Source organism: Oncorhynchus masou, chromosome 9, assembly GCF_036934945.1.
Source record: "Oncorhynchus masou masou isolate Uvic2021 chromosome 9, UVic_Omas_1.1, whole genome shotgun sequence".
Classification (NCBI taxonomy): domain Eukaryota; kingdom Metazoa; phylum Chordata; class Actinopteri; order Salmoniformes; family Salmonidae; genus Oncorhynchus; species Oncorhynchus masou.
The window spans coordinates 44,734,929-44,749,930 of record NC_088220.1 but is presented as its reverse complement, the minus strand read 5'-3'; the positions used below and the strand labels follow the sequence as shown (position 1 = coordinate 44,749,930).

The 15,002-nt window shown below is 45.5% G+C and overlaps 1 protein-coding gene across 3 annotated transcripts in view; it reads left to right on the top strand.

Moving 5' to 3' along the window:
* LOC135546031 (rap guanine nucleotide exchange factor 2-like) overlaps positions 1 to 13,520 on the top strand; it is a 33,690-nt gene extending 20,170 nt beyond the window's left edge. For 2 of the 3 annotated variants that reach the window (XM_064974106.1, XM_064974107.1), the window contains exons 14-26: positions 436 to 676; positions 1,093 to 1,476; positions 1,758 to 1,969; positions 2,280 to 2,403; positions 2,885 to 2,908; positions 4,547 to 4,770; positions 4,986 to 5,156; positions 5,444 to 5,593; positions 7,516 to 7,575; positions 8,653 to 8,857; positions 9,030 to 9,556; positions 9,927 to 10,211; positions 10,918 to 13,520. In XM_064974106.1, coding sequence (XP_064830178.1) covers positions 436 to 676; positions 1,093 to 1,476; positions 1,758 to 1,969; positions 2,280 to 2,403; positions 2,885 to 2,908; positions 4,547 to 4,770; positions 4,986 to 5,156; positions 5,444 to 5,593; positions 7,516 to 7,575; positions 8,653 to 8,857; positions 9,030 to 9,556; positions 9,927 to 10,211; positions 10,918 to 10,943 — 2,633 coding nt within the window. In that variant the 3' untranslated portion in view covers positions 10,944 to 13,520. Of the gene's footprint in view, positions 1 to 435; positions 677 to 1,092; positions 1,477 to 1,757; positions 1,970 to 2,279; positions 2,404 to 2,884; positions 2,909 to 4,546; positions 4,771 to 4,985; positions 5,157 to 5,443; positions 5,594 to 7,515; positions 7,576 to 8,652; positions 8,858 to 9,029; positions 9,557 to 9,926; positions 10,331 to 10,917 lie in introns of all 3 variants that reach the window. The other variant, XM_064974108.1, reaches the window with a different exon arrangement.
* The last annotated feature ends 1,482 nt before the right edge of the window (positions 13,521 to 15,002 follow it).

The window sequence follows — 15,002 nt, the reverse complement described above, 5'->3', positions numbered from 1 at the left end:
TTTCTAAAACTGGTCTCTAAAGGGCTAACTTTTAACTGTGGTTATGGTCTGGGTTTGTCGGTCTTGATAAAAAGCAGGCATCAAGTCGGTGTGTTTTAATGGGTAACGCATGCCTAAACTGGAGTACAGGTTCAAAGGAATCGTTCCTGTAAACATTTGACGGAGTATAAGCACCCAGCATTACATTGACCCGTTCATTCTCAGTGCATATTGGTGTGTTTTCACTTGTTATCGGGGTGGTATGGTGACATCAAAATGATTTAGGTGGGGATGCCATGATAACCTTGGGTGGGGGGGGGGGGCAATGGTACATGAATTATGTGACTGCATGATAAAATAGCAATGCAATTAAGCGATCTACATATCCCAAATGAGGATTCCGCCCCAATGTTTGTCCAACATTGTGTTGAGGTTATACCTCTAACACCCCCCCAGACATGTCCGACCAGGTGCTGCGAGTGTTCAAGGCAGACCAACAGAGTCGATACATCATGATTGGTAAAGACACCACGGCCAAGGAGGTGGTGGCCCAGGCCATCCGGGAGTTCGCCCTGACTGCGGTGCCCGAAGCCTATTCGCTGTGCGAGGTGTCCGTTACGCCGGAGGGTGTCATCAAGCAACGACGGCTACCAGAGCAGCTGTCCAAGCTGGCTGATAGGATACAGCTCAGTGGCAGGTAAGGACTGTTTTTTAAAATTCACCCCCCCCCCCCCCAATTATTTATACAATTTTGTCCCATCTCTTGTACAAAAGCTAGCAAATACTCTCAAGTCTCCCCTTCCTCTTGTGCTGACATTCTCTTGACCATTCCGATCTTAAAAACCCCCTCTTCCATAGTCCCTTATTATTGAACACCTTGTCTTTTTCTATTTTAACTCAAGTCACATCATAGTCACAACGCCAGGTGCTTGTTAATAATGACTCAACATGATGCTATGAATATCTCTAGCAACAAAAGTACTTATTTTGAAAATGTACTTTGTGTTGATAAGATTTCTACTGGACAAACAAAAGAGAGACAGATGATCGATCTACAATAGAATACTTGCTTGTAAATACTAAAGTAGCTCCCTGCTCTTCCCCTCTCTCTAGATACTACCTGAAGAGCAACATGGAGACAGAGACTCTCTGTTCAGACGAGGACGCCCAGGACCTTCTTCGTGAAGGCCAGATCTCCCTCCTCCAGCTCTCCACTGTGGAAGTAGCCACGCAGCTCTCCATGCGTGCCTTCGAACTCTTCTGCGCCATCGAGCCCACCGAGTACATCGATGACCTGTTCAAGCTCAAGTCCAAGACGGGCTCATTTTGCCTCAAGCGCTTCGAGGAGGTCATCAACCAGGAGACCTTCTGGGTGGCGTCGGAGGTGATCAGGGAGCCCAACCAGCTCAAGCGCATGAAGATTGTCAAGCACTTCATCAAGATTGCTCTCCATTGTAGAGAGTGCAAGAACTTCAACTCCATGTTCGCTATCATCAGGTGAGGTGGGAGAGGAGACCAGGTGACAATGTTGTGTTGTTGTCATGTAGATGGGTTAAATCGATTTTGAGGAGTTTTACACCCAAGTCCAGCAGTTACGCTGAATCGGCTGTGTTTGTGTGGTGTTGGAACAAAAGCCTGCAAACCTTTTCATCCTCTACCCTCTTTAGCCAGTTAGCCCCCTAACCCTAATCCCCAGAGATTAGCACACATCCCCCCCCCCACCCTCTACATGATCAGCCTTCTAACTTCACTGTATGTCTGTGGTCCTCCCCCAACAGTGGTCTGAACCTGGCCCCGGTATCTAGACTCCGGGGCACGTGGGAAAAGCTCCCCAGTAAGTACGAGAAGCTGTTTGGGGACCTGCAGGACCTGTTTGACCCGTCCAGAAACATGGCCAAGTACCGCAACGTGCTCAACAACCAGAACCTACAGCCGCCCATCATCCCCCTGTTTCCCGTCATCAAGAAGGACCTCACCTTCCTGCATGAAGGTAGCCAATGTCACACAATTTGTCATTTTGTATCACAAAATGTGTTCAGAAACATTCATTTTGCAACCCAGAATCAAATCTCTGGGGATTAGGGGCTTCTGCCAAAGCCCGTTCCCAGCCCTTCCCCTTCCATTGCCACCGTCAGATTCGGCACGTGTCGCCGACAGACCTTCACAAGAAACTATAAATACATTGGCTATTTGTCTACCATTTTTGTATCGGGTGTTGCACTCCCCTGTATGCCAATGCTCTACTACAAGGCATCTTAATCAACCTGCTGTAACAAACAGCCTCTCTCGTCTTTCGCCAGGGAACGACTCCAAAGTGGACGGCCTGGTGAACTTTGAGAAGCTGCGGATGATCGCCAAGGAGATCCGACACGTGGGTCGCATGGCCTCCGTCAACATGGACCCTGCGCTCATGTTCAGAACCAGGTAACATCGGGGGAAAAAACACGGAAAACCAATATAATCCCAGAAAACTAACAACACCTCACCATCCCCTATACGTCCAGTCAAACCACTGTCAATGATTGTTCACGTGTAGATTATCAATATTCCGCGCTTCCACGCTTTTCCCTTGAGCAGCCGTTTCCCCTGGCAACCCAGCTGTCTCCTGTATTCTGTGCTCTCCACGTATCGTTGGCGTAAAACCACAGTGCTCATGTGTAAGTGTGTTGTCTGACTGTGACTATGTATGTCCACCATGCTGTGATGTCACTTCCGGGTGTCGGTGGTTGTTATCAATGTTCGTCTCTTTCTCTCTATTGTGGGCCTCTGGTAAACTTGCTCATCTTGGTGGCTCTTTGTGGTCTATCCTGTCTTAAGCTTGTCTCCCTCTCTTTCTCTCTCTCGTTCTCTCTCTCCCTGTGCACTCTTTGCCCTCCGCTTCACTGTTCATGGCTATCCTTTCTAGGAAGAAGAAATGGAGGAGTTTAGGGTAAGTTTTGGTGACCGACCTTTCCATGCTTTTTTCTTTTGCTCCATTTGTTCGCTCCCTCCCTTCCTCATTTCTGAGGCCTTTGTTTGTTTGTTTGTTTTAAGTGCTGATTTTACTACCCTGTTTGGTTTGAATACCCTTCTAACACTGCTTGGCTCTGGCAAAAATGTCTTTAGAAATGGAAATTAAAATCACTTTTGCTTTTTTCAGGTCACACCACCATTTTTGAAATCTCAAAGTATTTCGCTATTATGAGTTAGATCTGAGAGTGATTTTGCATCCCATGCAATTCACAATCCATGAACTAGCAAAAGTGATTACTTTGTGTGTTTTCCCAGCTAAGATGGACTACCTACCAAAAATGGCATGTCTACTTTTGTTTTGCATCAATTTTCCATGGTTTGGATTTATCAGCCTCCATACTGAAAATATCTTCTTCAACATGGAAGCCTGTAGTGTGCTACAATGACAAACAGGGCATACAATTAACACCTGACACATCCGGGTAGATTTAGGTATTGGGGGGGGGGTTAAGAATGACAATTCACCAGCCACAAAGGCGGGTGGTCAATTTGCAGGGCTCTACATTGCAAGCATTACATTTGCGAATAAAAAAATAGTCAAAAGTCAAGTATGAGCACATGTGCAAGTTAGGGTTAAAAAAAAATGCTGGAGTGGCAGTTTTCAAAATATTTCTGCTGTTTTGTTTCATAGTTGCTTATCGCACAAAGAAATATGAATCCTCACGCAGCAACACTGGCAGGGGAGTGAAGTGATGATAGATACATTTTTGTAAGCCTCTAATTTACTCAAGTCTACAAAGTGAGACTTTGTCCTTGTTTTTTGGCTATTTACATTGTTTGTTCATAAGGTTGCTTTCCAAGACCCACGTGAGTCGTTCCGTTACTATGGTAACCTCCAGGCCTTAAAGGGGCAGCTGAACATTTTGTCCCTGATTTTTTTGGGTCAAAAGACTCGGGTCACAATACATCAAATTTAGCAATATACCACATTACTTCTTACTAATACGTTTCTTGTTTTAGAAACATGACAAAGCATGTCTTCTGTTGTTTTTAATGTAATTATGGCTCTAAAAGTATTTTGTCTGGTAAAATATCTGAGTGTATGGTAGTTCATTTTAGGCCCTGCAGCCAAACTAGTCATGCTTTACATGACAGTGTTACAGTGGCCAAGGAGGTACTATACCACTATACTGTGCATGTACTCAATATGTACCATAGTTTCTGCTGAACAGGCATTTCAATACAACTACCTTGGTGTTTACCACAGAAATGACTGTACATCACTATTTGAACCCCCAACACACACACACACCTCCCCTGTTGGCTGACTGATTGACCCCCCCCCCCCCCACATTCCCTCCCCTTCTTCTTTAGAATGCATGGAATGTTCTGGAGCTGAGAGGAATGCCCCCAAAAGCCTCTTGGTCTCTGCATGTTTGACTCTCAAACGACCCTCTTCTCTACTACCTTCCAGGACATCTACATATTAGTACACACACATGGCCATAGTCTGATGGTGGTCTCGCTCTCCCCTCTCCATTTCTATGTGTGTGTATTGTGCACGTGCGTGTGTGTGTGTGTGCGTGCGTTTGTGTGTGTGTACGCGTGTGACCAGGTCTCTTAGCCAGGGCAGTGCCAACGCGGCGGTGCTAGACGTCACCCAGACAGGCGGGCACAAGAAGCGAGTGAGGCGCAGCTCCTTCCTGAACGCCAAGAAGCTGTACGAGGATGCCCAGATGGCCCGCAAGGTCAAGCAGTACCTGTCCAACCTCAGCCTGGAGACCAACGAGGAGGCGCTGCAGACCCTCTCGCTGCAGTGTGAGCCCTCCATCAACACACGTAAGTGCTGGATAGAGTACATGTTGTGCAGACACACACACACACACTTGTGTTCTCTAGCTGCAATGTGAGCCCTCCATCAAAACATGTAAATGTTGCAGACATGAATGCTGTGTATACACCAGCACACTGGATGTCCATTTTTGGTTCAGCAGCAACACTCACTGGTATTATTGATTGTTAATGCACCACATTCTCCTTCAACCCTTTCTCAGTGCCCAAGAACGCTGGTGGCGGTAAGAGGCCAGACACGTCTCCGGTGGTATCTAGGGCTGCCAGCCAGCAGAGGGGCCAGCTGCAGAAGGGCAACCAGGCCCTTCAGGTGCCCGCTGTGGCCCTTTACCCCTCCCGCAAGAAAGTGCCAGTCAAGGACCTGCCACCATTCGGTAAGAACCTGCACAAGTTGAGGGGAAAAACATACTTGGTGCAATTATGCTCGTTTTAGAACATTGTTTCTTTCTGACACCATACAATCTGTGATTCCTCGAAGGAAAATGCATTCATTTCAGTTTCAGGTCAAATGTACCCGATCACAATGTTGCTTGTATTGTTGATAGCTAGTTTAGTTAGACAATATGGGCTGGAGATTCGAAGGATTAATCTGCGTCTGGGAAATTGGCCCTTGCTGAATGCTAATTAGCAAATGCTAATTTTGAGCTATTTTGTTTTGAAGGCACGAGTTCCCCTCAGTCGCTGAAGAAGATCCTATCGCTGTCGGAGGAGGCCAGCGAGCGTCACAAGCGTCAGACGGAGGACACGGTGTCTAATGCCTCCTCGCAGCTCTCCTCCCCTCCCACCTCCCCCCAGAGCTCGCCCAGGAAGGGTAAAATTATAATCCCCTCAATTCAACCTCAGCCCAGTCCCCCTCACCCATGCTGACACCTAGTGGTCATAGAGGGAAACTACTTGTTCAGCCTCCTGTGATGTCGTGTTGATATAGCAATAGTTACTCAAGGTGTTTGAGGGCTATGGGACATGACCCATGCAAATGGAAAGTTGTGTTTTACTTGTAGAGTTACATTAAAAGACACACGCTACAACTAGGGCTGGGCGATATGACCTAAAAATCATATCTCCGTTTTTTTTCAAACTGATGGTGATTCGCGATATATATTTAGATTCCCTTTGTGTTCTCTAAATGAGCGTTGTCATACAATTAAAGGTCAAATACACTACATTTCAAACAGTCTGCAATAAGCTAATGAATTGAGGCCTTGTAAAGTTATACCTAGGCTAAATATAAGCCTTCTACAATCATAAGACCAACTAATAATTTATTATTTTATCAGAATAGTTTAGCCTGCTTTTTTGATGTTGCAATAATCACTGATCTGGCGATCAAGTCTATCTACTGTATGAAAATGCCCTTTTTTGTTACAAATTTAACTAGAATCATACATAGTCATTATTAGTGAATGAGCGCTAACTTCTTAATAGCAGGCATTAGGCTATAGAAAATAAACACAGGTCTCATCAACAATCTCTCTAGGCACTAGGCACTAACAATCTCTCTAGGCACTAACAATCTCTCTAGGCACTAGGCACTAACAATCTCTCTAGGCACTAGCCAGCTAATCTTTGTGTTTCAAGTTTAGCCAACTTGGATCGACAGTATTTGCTCGCTAACAAGGTTGAGCAGTTGACTTGTTATGAACACACCCTTCTGTCCGTCTTGAGCTGTTTTGAACAGCATGCAAGCCTGTCCACTTTGTTCGGATGTTGAAATGAAGTGGCCTACCTTATTTTCTCAGAATGAGAACGAGTTGCCAATTCCTTATATGTCCTTTTATATAATTGTTCTTAAATGCTTATTGCACATTTATAGAACACAGACTAGACGGCTCATAACAATCTTTGGCTAAAATGCTGCTAGCGGTAGGTGGGACCCAAATGTGACAAACTGAACATTCATTTTCCAGAATCAATGTTCATTGATACTCTCGTTTTAGTAGTGTCTGCTCTGCGCGCAATTTGAATAGTTGAGAGGTAAAAAGGGTGTCGTTAGAAAAGTTATCTTCTCTATTGCAGTAAAAAATAATGTCTCAATGTGTTTGTGTTCATATGACCGATTCTGTTGGACCAAACCTCCAAATGCAAATAGCTAGTTGAAACCGCTTGTCAGATCGGAAGATGTGATCTCTGAACTCTGTTGGTGGGAGAGAAAGTAGCAGGGGCTTGGTGTGTGTGTGTGTGTGTGTGTGTGCAAACCGTAAAGGATGAGGCGAAACAACCTCTCACTAAAATCAGACCAAAATAAGGCCAATATGTTTTTCTGGGTTTATTTTGTACCTAAGCGTTGGACCCTCCTTCCCGCCTTTGGGACAACGACTCCCATTTTTTAGGGCATTCTATAGAGACATTCTATACAGATCTCTGGTGTAAATGGGAAAGGTGCACAGAGGAGCGGAAGACACGAGACCAAATACAGCATGAGAACAAGCGGACATAAACGCTCATGAATACGAAAAAGAACAAAACAAAAGATTCTTGCGATACAGAATATCGCTAAAAAAAATAAAAAAAACACACATTCGAATGAATCAAATGAATTCAATATATCGCCAAGCCCTAACCACAACACTAAACTATCCCTTAGCCAAGCCATTCTTAGAGAGTGCCTAGTTCTACGCTGGTCCATATTGGAATGCCCCTACCTCCCATCCCAACTACCTCACCCCTTTCATACTGTGTTGCTGTCCTGTGTCCTGTCTGTGTGTGACGGTCTCTTTGCCTTGCTGCACGTAGGGCTCGGGACACTGAAGGGCCAAAGTGTCCGGAAGGTTACCTTTACCAGTAAACAGACAGGTAAACTAAGCCCGGCTCTAAACCTAGACAGACGCTGCTGATCTAGAACACATACTGAAGTTCCCCGTATGATACCCCCCCCCTTATACATGCAGGGTATTAGTTGTTCAATTCCAACCAAGTCTTAAATTATGACTAATATTGCAACGTTTTCAATTAGGCAACAAATCAGTCGTGTTCATTAGGCACCAAATGGAAGAAAAGAGAAACAGGGGAGGGACCTAAACATGTCCAATAAGGAACTGTTTTCGTTGCAAAAAGAGGAACTGGTTGGAACCTGTATATATAGGGGAGGAGGGGGGGGGCTTGTGTCGTCCCGCTCGTCTTAGTAGCTGAGTTGCTGCTGTTATGTCTCGTTGTAGTACACGTAGTACGGCAGTTGCTTCAGAAGATGGAGTGCTCAGTTGCTGCTGCTTCCCCGACATCCAGTGTGCTTAGAAGCCAGTAGAAGCCCTTCGGTCCACCGGGGGGGAAAACTAATGCACTCGTTATTGGATGGGTTTCAGAGACTGTCTTGACGCTCGGCCGCCGGACTTAGAATAGCACTTAATTTTCTGAATGGTAGATGGAGGCTGGTTTGCCTCCATCTACCATTAATTTAATGCAGTTTTTGATGACTGGTGCGCAAAGTGGGAGAGGAAGTTGATAGGATTTATGACTCTGAGATGGGGTTTCTTGATGTGTGTGAATGGGATTTCTTTGTAATATCAGTCATTGTGACTCCAGGCTAAAGGTGTGAGGATCTTCGTTTTTTGGGGGGGATTGGGTCGCTGCCCCAAGCACGTTCTGAGGTTTGTTATAGAGTTAGGTCTTGCTGTGTATTTCTCCTATCCTTTTCTTAGGCTAGTGATTCTAGGTGGGTAGTGGGATCTTTGAATATTATTTTGATCATGATTTTGTTTTCCAGGTGCAGATAGGCTCACTACAAGAAACGTATATTTCTATGTGTTCTCTTATTATGCCTGCTGTTAATCCATGCTAGGAGGTTCTGAATGTTTCAACCCTCTGAACACAACCCCATGGACAAGTAGATTGGAATCAGTAAGTTAATTTTAACCACCCCCCTCCTCTCTCCAGGCTACCCAAGAACGGGAGACACCTACTCGGACTCGGGTCACAGCGAGATTTCGTCGCGCTCCAGCCTGGTCAGCAACTCCTCCTTCGACATGGCCCAGGAGGAGAGGAGGGGGCTCAGGCACTCAGGAGGGGTGGGAGACCCCCACGCTGGAGGAGTGCGTCTGGAGAGGAGGGCTACGACCGACCCTGATCAGTACAGCCTCGGGTATGAATCAATGCTGCTATTTTACAGTTACAGTGATGAGTTTAATTTCAAAAGTTGAAAACTGAAGATTTCTCATCCCTGCCCTTTATTTCTCTACCTGTCCACTGTGTTGTCGATGAATGGAGAAACAATTATAAAGGTGTAGCTTGTCTCTTATCCCCTTCCCATACAGTTCCTACTCGTCCATGCAGGACTGCCGGGGCCTGTATGCCTGCGCCATGGTGCTCTCCTCCCCCAGCTCAGAGGAGTTGACCCAGGACCAAGGGGACCGTGTCTCCCTGGATGCCGCCGATAGCGGCCGTGGCTCCTGGACCTCTTGCTCCTCGGGCTCCCATGACAACATCCAGACCATGCAGCAGGGGCGTAGCTGGGAGACCCTGGCCTTCGGACCGGGGGGTGTCATCGGCGGGAGCATTGGTGTCCACCCACCCGGGGGGCCTGAAGCATTACTAGGGGGCCCCGCTGGACTGTGGGCGTCCCAGGCTAGAGGTAGCTGGGCATCAGCCTCTTCATCTTCCTCTGCGGCGTACTGGGGCGAGGACTCCGAGGGCGACACGGGCACGATTAAACGGCGAGGCGGGAAGGATGTGAACACCGACCCGGAGACGAGTAGTATCACATCGATGGGGTCCGACGAGGCCAAGCAGCACGGAAGGCCTACGCCATCACCCATCACTGCCGGAAACAAGGGCCTTATCAGTGAGTTGACCACTGAACCTTGTCTGTTCTGTTGATGGATGGGTTTAGTTGCCCTCATAGGTGAATGTTCCTGTTCCTCAACAAATAAACATTTAATGTTATGGTGTCCATACCTGTTCCTTAACAAATAAACAGTTTCGTGGTGAAAGGGCTGATTTTTAGAATGTTCTGAAAATACCAAACCTTCCTCACATATGTATGCATTCATGCCTTTTACGATTTGCATGCATCTTTGGAGCGAAGTACATGTCAGCTGACTCATGTCCACGTGAAGATCTCCATGCCAACACATTTTCTGGGAGGTGTGTGTGGCACAGATGCATAAAGTATTAATTCCAATTAACTCCACCATCTTTCACCCCCCCTTCAGCGCGAAAGGAGAGCCGGTACCGTGAGCCCCCTCCAACCCCGCCGGGCTACACTGCCCTGACAATCTCTGACTTCAGCGAAGGGCAGACGCAGTCACCGCCCACAGCACCGGCCCACTCCGGCCGCCGCCCGCCCGATTACACCACGGCCCTGCAGCGCTCGCGCATGGTCACCCAGTCGCCTGACTCCCATCACCACCACCAGGCCCAACAACATGCCAAGCGCCAAGGGCTCCACCGCACCCGCTCGCCAGGCGAGGAGGAAGAGCCTGAGGAGGAAGAGGAGGGTGAGTCCTTGTCTCCCAAACTAGTCGCTCTGAGGAAGACAGTGGCACACACAACACCAGAGACAACCAGGCCATGAGATGAGTGTACGGGTTACAGGGCAGGTCCCCCTCAGGCTGAGGTAAATGACTGATTTATACCAACAATAACCTGCATGCCCACCAGGAACAACACGGACTTGAACCACTACCCCCCATATCCACCACAAACCTAGTCCGGTCCCAAATTTGTTTGTGCCGTCTTGCTCATTCCCCATAGGAGTTGGCATTGAGGAGATGTCAAAACGGCACAAACAGATCTCGGACCAGGCTAGCACAAACCCACCATGGCATCTCATGTGCATGAAGTCATCATGCTTGGACCAAAGCTTACCAAGCTCACCAGGCATTAGCGACATTTTGCTCCTCACTCTCTCTACTGTCTCTCACGTCACAAGTAGTGTCGAATGGCATTCATCTGCGGGCACGGTTGTGTTGACGATGCTTGCACACATGCATCTCCATCCCTGGCAGTGTTTTTCACACTTTTTGCACTTAACATTGCTGTTTGTAGCCAATATGCATATTGTTCAGTTTGGATAGTTGTTATGATACGGTAAGTTCACATAGAGGACAGTTAGTGATGTTTTTTGTGGGGGTTTCTGCTTCTGTGATGCTTTTACAGGACTTATATATATATATATTTTTGTTTCTCTTTCTCTCTCGCCAGAGGATGAGCAGGTATCAGCAGTCTGAGAACGGTCTTCTGCTGGATGTCCTTTGCAGTGACTTGAAGTCCCTTCCATGGGCGCGGAACAAGAGAGACTGACTTGATTGATTGATTGATGGACAGATCAATCCAGTACGTGCCTGCCTGCCTCCTCTTCCGGACTCTCCGTCATTGGTGGACTCCTCTGCTCGTATCCCCCCCCCCTCGCCTTAAAGCATCATGGGGGGTTGAATGACCCTGCATGCAAAAAAAAAAATACTGTGAAGAAGAAGATGGAGAGATGGAAAAAGAAAGACACAAAATGCCTGGCACTTTGGGGGAAAAAAGAAAAACAAGTCGGCTAAAATAACGGCTACGTGCGGCAACCGCGTACACACACACACACACACAGCTGTCATGGAACAGCTTTCCAAGACTAACCCCGTATCTCAACCCCACCTCGCTTTACACACACAGTATCATGACGTGAAGCTTTGTCTGCACTTTTTAATTTTCTACTTTATAAAACGAGAACAAAATGGACAATGACGATGGAGGGAAAAAACAAACATTTGATCAATTTTTGAACTTTCTTCTAGGTTTCTAGAGGTCTTCTTTCCAGAACTATTGCACTCGGGGGGAGGGGGTAAAAGTGGCTATACCCAAGTCTCATATCCCTGTGTGGACTCTGAAAAACAGATCTGTCAATCTTAAGAGTTTTATTCCACAATTACAGTATTATCTTGTCATTCACATATCCTAATGGTGGCTCAACCCCCACTGCTACCTGGACAGTCACAGTGAGAGAAATAAGTTGGGCTGACCAATATATCATTTGGGGGGACCAACATGCACGTTTCATAATCTAATGTTCTGACACACACTGGGCAAGTCTGGCTTCAGCACTTCTCAGTACAACTTTAGGTTTTAGTGCAACCCTCCATTCCTAACCCTGACCTGGATATCTTGTCTATTTCCGATATGGCCAGCCACATCTTCAGTTCTAGGTCATATACGATATGTGGCAGGTTGTGTGGATCATAGCAGTGACCCAACTAGGGAGTCAATCTGGCTATTTGATATCCATGTTTTAACCTAGGTCATCTGGTGACTTATATTAATTCTGTATTTAGACAACATTTTAAAGGACAACTACAGGAGATTTTCTTAGCTTAGTCTTGTCCCTAATGGGTTGTGATGTTAAAAGATAAGCACAAAGGCTTTTTATACCCGATTGGCAAATCAACCACCTCTGGGAACGTGTTTTTAGTTATACACCCCAAAGGCATGTCAAGGCTTAAATCCTATACAGGTGAATGGAGTCTCATGCCTTTCAGCGGTGCTGCATAACCAAACGCTTTCCCTGGGTTCTGTCAACCATTTAAAGTAACTGTCCAGTGGAAATCTAACTTTAAATACTTCCTATTCTGTTAACTCATGCCCAAATATTGTTGACTCATCCTATCCTCGTATTTGTCGCCAAACATTAATTGGAGAAAAACACTTTTTTGTTGTTGTAAACATATCAAACCATTTAAAAGAATGCTTGCTATTTCATCATAGAGAATGATGTGCTGGCCAATCAGCGGTCTACTTGCATGAATATGTTTTATGACAGGTATACGCCCACACCATTCCAACAACAACAAGCTGCTTTTCTTTTTTTGTTGTGGAAAGGAAAACAATTTCACTCAGTGTAATTATTATAGGTCATATTTCATAGAGATCTGGAAACGAAACACTGGACAGTTAATTTTTTAGACTGAACTAGAATACACCTCTCCTACCTTGCCATCGGCAACATCCTCCTCTTCATCGAAAAGTCCTCCGCTGTTACAGGCATCAAGATCAATGGATTTGTATATTACCAGGCAATGCTAAGCATAGAGCAACCTGTTTTCCACCATTTCTTAACACCATCGCAATTGACTGAAGAAAATTATTGAATATGTTTGTTTTGACTCCGGTGGGGAAGTTACCAAGATGAAAGAATTCACTTTGAAGGCTGCCAATCAGAATTAGTGTCACTTTTTAGTTTTTCTTTTCACTGAGTTGTGCTGATCACATTGATCAGTAGTTAGAAACAATAGACTGAGAAGGAGAAGGGGAAAAAAACAAGTGCTGTGTTTTTCACTGTTGGCTGTTACTACACTATTTCTGTCCATTTTTATTATTTTCATGGCCGCCGATAGATTGTCAATCATGCGTTTTAATACAATGGTGACACGCATCATCATTCACTCTTTCAGCTCTGAAGATCATGTGGATATTAGCAGGCCAAGGCCTATTTGGAAAAACAAAGACGTTGCACAACATTGTACAAGCATAAAGATAATTGTAGTAGGTAGAACTGCTACTCCGTTTTGATGTGTGATGTCAAGTGAGAAGTGTACATTTAGCTGGTGATTTCTCATACTTTCTTCTACTACTTTGACCTGTATGTCTTTTAAAAAGACAATCGGTGGAGTATGTTTCGGTTGTTGTTGTTTTTTGTATTTTTAATACAATAATTGTAAATATTGGTTATATTTTTGTTGAAATGTACTATGTTTATGCCTCAACATCCAGTTTGTATGAAGCTGGGAAATCAATAAATAATACAAAAGTTATCAATTCATAGTGCATTTAAACCTCTTTTTTCCCCTGCATTTCCAGGTTTCCTCTAACCTACACACCATCTAGTGTTTGCACAAAATAAGACATGGCAGTGACTTGAAATGTGTAACTCTCACACTTTTATAACCGACAGCGGTGTGTGCCAGAAATAATTATATATTTATTTGTACTTTTTTCACGTTTATTTTGAATAGTTATGAAGACTTATCAATGCCCACTTATCAAACCTGCTATAAAGCGACAAGCTGCAGAACAGCATCAGGGCCGAAGAGATCCAGAAGCATGCATGAGTTGACTACAGACAGCCGGAGTCTAAATAGAGGGTCTCTGAGCCCCTCATGCAGCGGGAAGGCTCCAACATGTGCATCCTTCCTCCCTGTATGACCTAAGTGAAGCCAATGCGGCAGCTCAGGGTGCAAATAGCTCACAACACATCAGCACAAGGAAGGAAGGCTCCGAGATGCTGCTCCTTCCTCACCGCGCACTCGTCCTCCATCCTCCCTGTGTGCTCGTCATGACGTTGTGACCTGAGTGAAGCCAATGCGGCCGCTAATGGTGCGAGTAGCTCATTAGACATCAACACAGGCTAGGAACGCTCCAAAATGCTGCTCAGTCTTCCCTGTAATGCTCACGTCATTTCAATACAGGATAGGAAGGTTCCATGATGCTCCTCCATCTTCCCTATTGTGACATGAGTGAAGCCAACGCAACTGCTAAGGTTTGAAGTAGCTCACTACCCGCCAACACGTGGAAGGAAGGCTCCAATATGCTGCTTCTTCCTCCCGTCTCTAGACTTGACAGTATGAGCAGTTTTATTTTTTTGTATTCTGATCATGGAATTCATGCATTTACGTCTACATTTAAATGTTTCCACCATTTCCACGTTGTCCATTCCTGCGCTATATTCAGACGCCAGTATGCGTTCTACAAACAGTGGAATAGGCTAAATATGATAACGAAACAGCTGATGGCAGCGGCTACTACTGTAGCTAAAGCGATTGCAGACGAGTTCGCATAACTAGACAAATCTTTTTCTAAATTTTAACTAGCTGGCTAGCATTTATGAGTCCAGCAGACACGTTCTCCACACGCTAGGAACGTATTTCCTCCGTTATAATGAAAACGGTGCTTCTCGGTCCCAAAACACATGTTTACTGGAGACTTGTGGGAGGAGAGCTGATGACGTGGCCAACTTTTTTCGCTTTCGGTAACCTGATTGCGTCCAGACTGAGAATAAATCTGCACACAATGCTTCCCTGACCATGTCCTGAAGTGGTCTGACCGATCTGAACACAATTGGACCACAAAGCAACTTGTGGGTCTCGATCTGTGTTTTCTATGCAAGCTTCGTATTCAGATAGAAGCTAAACTACACAACTCACTGTGTGCGCAATAATACTGGTTAACAGGATTTTCTAATGACTACCCAATCTCTGTACCCCACAAATACAATTATCTTTATTAAGGTCCCTCTAACACTCCAAATCCAT